The 4,134-nt window shown below is 44.4% G+C and overlaps 1 protein-coding gene across 2 annotated transcripts in view; it reads right to left on the bottom strand.

Annotated features, from left to right (window-relative positions):
• Nucleotides 1-1,864: 1,864 nt before the first annotated feature.
• fam117ba (family with sequence similarity 117 member Ba) overlaps nucleotides 1,865-4,134 on the bottom strand; it is a 17,548-nt gene continuing 15,278 nt past the window's right edge. For both annotated transcript variants that reach the window (XM_020586108.1, XM_020586107.1), the window contains 2 exons: nucleotides 3,282-3,402; nucleotides 1,865-2,914 (listed from right to left, as the gene is read on the bottom strand). In XM_020586108.1, coding sequence (XP_020441764.1) covers nucleotides 2,689-2,914; nucleotides 3,282-3,402 — 347 coding nt within the window. In that variant the 3' untranslated portion in view covers nucleotides 1,865-2,688. The remainder of the gene's footprint in view (nucleotides 2,915-3,281; nucleotides 3,403-4,134) is intronic.

Raw genomic sequence — 4,134 nt, 5'->3', positions numbered from 1 at the left:
TGAGAGGTTTTGTACCCTATTCACTACAACCTGAGATGGACGATGCAATCTAATCTTGATTCAAATTCTCTGAAGACCCAATTACACTCCTGTTGGATAAATAAATACATTATTATTCACAATAATGAGATATGTAGTAGTTCACAGTACTCAGTGGAGTAAAAGAAGGGAGGGGGTTATATGGTGTAATTGCTGACTCATTCAGATACATATTCACAGTGTGCCTCTATATTTACAAATCCAGTACATTCCTATCCCATCGTAGCAGGCACAGTAAAAATAGCAATGACATATACAGGAGGATGGGCCAGGACATGGAGAGGCAGTAGACCCACAAACTACACTCCAGCCATAACAGCCATAAGAGGGAGGATGAGCACAACTTAACCCCAGACATCCAAACATTAGGCTCATCAAGGAAAACAAAAGAGACCTGAGCTCCCAGAGAAGCAACAAAAATTCAAGTTTGGGTGGTCCCAAATAATCACTAACCCTAACTGTGTTACATCAGTTCTAATCATAAACTACATATGTATTAAAACTAAAAACCAAAGTTTGACATCTCTCATCTTTTTCTGTCCTTCACTCCTCCTCCTAGGACAGTGGAGTCGCTATTTTAATACTGACTGTTAACAGGATTATTTATAAGTTAATGTCATAATTATGTGTGTTAATGCTTCTTAAACATGTTAACTGTGGGGATGACTGTAGCTCAGTGGGTAGAGCAGTCGTCTCTCGGTCAGAGGTTCAAATCTCGATGCCTGCAGTCCACGTGTTAAAGTGTCCTTGGGCAAGACACTGAACTCCCAAGTTGCCCCTGATATTTAGAGCCATTTTGTCGCGGCAGATGGCTGCCTCGGTTCTGTACCAGAAACAAATTCCTTGTGTGTGTAACATACTTGGCCAAATAAAGGTGATTATCCTATTAACACAGTTATTTTATTTGTTAATCCCATGGGCGAAGCCAGGGGGTGGCCAGTGCCAGAATCTGATTGGCCACCCCTGTCAGAGTCAAAATGTGATGCTTGTCAGTATCAATGAATGAATGCAGCAGCGATGTCCCCAGCCGGGAGTAAATAAGGAGCTCAGCCAAAGTTAGCTAAAAAAAGAACCGTGTGTGTCTCATTTTAACACAAAATTATCTGATTCTTAGTAATGTATATTTTATTTTTTCACAGAACTAGGAGTTTAATTTAATTTTTTACATGTATTTCAAATGTACCACCCCTCTCTGAGTCTGTGCCCCAGCCTGGCCACCCCATCTTTTCTATATCCTCCTCTGTTTAATGCACACGCTTGCTGAGCCTAATGGCTCGCTTTGTTAACATGTCCCCCGGGAAATACTTTCTGCTAAAGTTAGAACTTTAACTTTGTTGCTAATTTAGTTGTTACTATTCAAACCTTCATTAACAGACTTTCTGATCACGTAGGATCAGCCTGCAAACAGCACTGACATATTAGCACCTGAAGTTGAGGCTGACTTGTTTAGGCTCCCTTTTGGTCTCCATCAGCTCCTGAGGGGAATATCTGACTCTGGCTGATCTTCACTAGCTTGTCATTTTAATACTGACTCCAGAAACTACAGTTAACCAAACAGTAGGTCAGCTGTATGTGATTCACACACCCCCAAGATCTGCAGTGCAGTGTTTGCGATCACCAACCTCTCTATGATCAGGGCAGCTGTCCCATGAAGACGAGGCCCCTCGGGACACGCTTCACAACAACACAGGCTAAGCAAGACATGAGGAAATCAGCGCTACAGCAGCAGTGAAGGAAAGAGGAGGGGGTGGTTATGATGGGGGGTGGACAATGTAAGCAAAGGCTGGCGCTTGGAAAACGAGGGGCAAGCAGACACAGGTTGAACCTGCTGCACGTCAAAGCCCTGGCCTGTGTTTCCCACAGATACACACCTCTCAGCAGGGGCCCAGGTCATTGCTACCAGTTAGCAGAACAAAGGCATCACCTTGTACCAGCTTTCACTGTAAATGGCTGATAAAAGTACAAAACAAATGTCTGGATTTGGTTCACAGGTGGCCTGAATGCTTCCTTGTATTTCTGAAGCTTGGCCCTGCCCTTCAGCATGTATCTATGGCCACCCTAGTGCAACGATCGTGTGTTGTGCTTAAGATCACACATGATCAGAACACTAAGCTGGTTTGGGGAAACTGAGTGGTCAAAAAGGTCAGGCACATTTTTGAACATCTCCTTGTCACAACCCTTCAAGTTTTGCTACGATATATCTGGCAGCACCAAAATGAGCCTCCGTGGTCAATCTCTGTTTTTTGTTTTTTTTTTGTAATGGAAGGCATATTTTATATCAAGAGAAATAACAGATAGAAAAAGAGATATGTCTGTGAAAAGGCGCCATGGTATAATATGATGAAATAAAAGAGTCTGTCCTTTTGCCTTGTCCTTCCAAAAACCAGAACATAACCAGCACTGAAGATAGAAGAAAGCGATGGAATGTTAGCTGCAGACCCCTGCACAGGGCTGCAGAACTCTCGTGTTGTCTCAGGAGGAGAGGCTGAAGAGGAAGTGCTGTTTCAACAAGATAAGGACATCAGCGAGAGCTGAGCTGACAAGCTCATTTTTTGGAGCACAAAGGTTGTTTTCCTTGTTTCAAATGTTATCTGATTGTTTGTGTGTGTGGGCGGGGGTCCTGGGGGCTTTGGTGATTTAAACGACTTGTCAGAAGCTCTCGGGCTCCTCCAGGAGGCAGGGTTGGGTGGACAGAGGCACAAGGGAAGGGGACAGGCTTCGCAGGCCCATCCCAGGGCGGAAGCTGAGCTCTTGGGCAGGGAGTAAGGGTTTGAGGATGCTGACGAGGCAGAAGGCAGAGCCGCTGTTGGGGATGAAGTTGACCTTGTTGCGGTCAGGACACAGGAAGGGAGGGATCTCCTGAAGTGGTTTGGGCCTGGGAACACACAGAGTTTAGTACATGTAGCATGGCTTTAAGCCAATTATTTCATTTCCCGTTATTGTGGAAAGTTGAATGACATGCACATATTTACTAGTGCACTTCCTTAACACTGGGAGACTCCCACTCCGTACTTATGTCTATGCACTACATATGAAGCTGCAGTCAGGAGATGGTTAGCGTAGCTTAGCACAGAGTCTCTGTGCTTAGTGGTATCAATCTTCTCATCTATCACATGGCAAGAAAACAATTCAGTGTATTATGTCTATCAAGCTTTAGAAAACTCCCCAGAGCAACAGATGATGTTATATCAGTCGATTTCCTATCAAATCTAAAAGACTGCAAGTTTAATCTTTGCACTCACATGGACTCCTCGAACACTTTGACCCTCTCGCAGCCCTCTGGAGGTTCTCTCTTGAACCAGTAGCTGTTGTTAGGCCTGGGAGAGGCAGCATATTTAGGTAGCGGGGAACAGGGGCCCAGCTCTGTAGACAGGTAAGGGCGGGGGGTGGTCAGTGACACCTCACGTGCAAAGTTACAGTCAAGGAAAAAATTATTTGAACCCCAGCTGATTTTGTAAGTTTGCCCACTGACAAAGAAATGATCAGTCTACAATTTTAATGGTAGGTTTATGTGAACAGTGAGAGACACAACAATAACAAAAAAATCCAGAAAAATGCATTACAAAAAAAGTTATAAAGTAATTTGCATTGTCACGAATGAAATAAGTATTTGATCCCTTTGCAAAATGTGCTTTAGTACTTGGTGGCAAAACCTTTGTTGGCAATCACAGAGGTCAGATGTTTCTTGTAGTTGGCCACAAGGTTTGCACACATCTCAGGGGGGATTTTGACCCACTCCTCTTTGCAGATCCTCTCCAAGTCATTAATGTGTCGGGGCTGATGTTTGGCAACTCGAACCTTCAGCTCCCTCCACAGATTTTCTATGGGATTAAGGTCTGGAGACTGACTAGGCCACTCCATGACCTTAATATGCTTCTTCTTGAGCCAATCCACTGTTGCCTTGGCCATGTGTTTTGGATCATTGTCATGCTGGAATACCCAACCATGACCCATTTTCAATGCCCTGACTGAGGGAAGGAGGTTCTCACCCAAGATTTGACGGTGCATGGCCCCATCCATCCTCCCTTTGATGCGGTGCAATTGTCCTGTCCCCTTGGCAGAAAAACACCCCCAAAGCATAATGTTTCCACCTCC

The sequence above is a fragment of the Monopterus albus genome, unplaced genomic scaffold (assembly GCF_001952655.1).
Source record: "Monopterus albus unplaced genomic scaffold, M_albus_1.0 scaffold394.1, whole genome shotgun sequence".
Taxonomy (NCBI): domain Eukaryota; kingdom Metazoa; phylum Chordata; class Actinopteri; order Synbranchiformes; family Synbranchidae; genus Monopterus; species Monopterus albus.
Note: the sequence above shows the minus strand (reverse complement) of the source record. Positions and strands in the feature narration are given on the sequence as shown.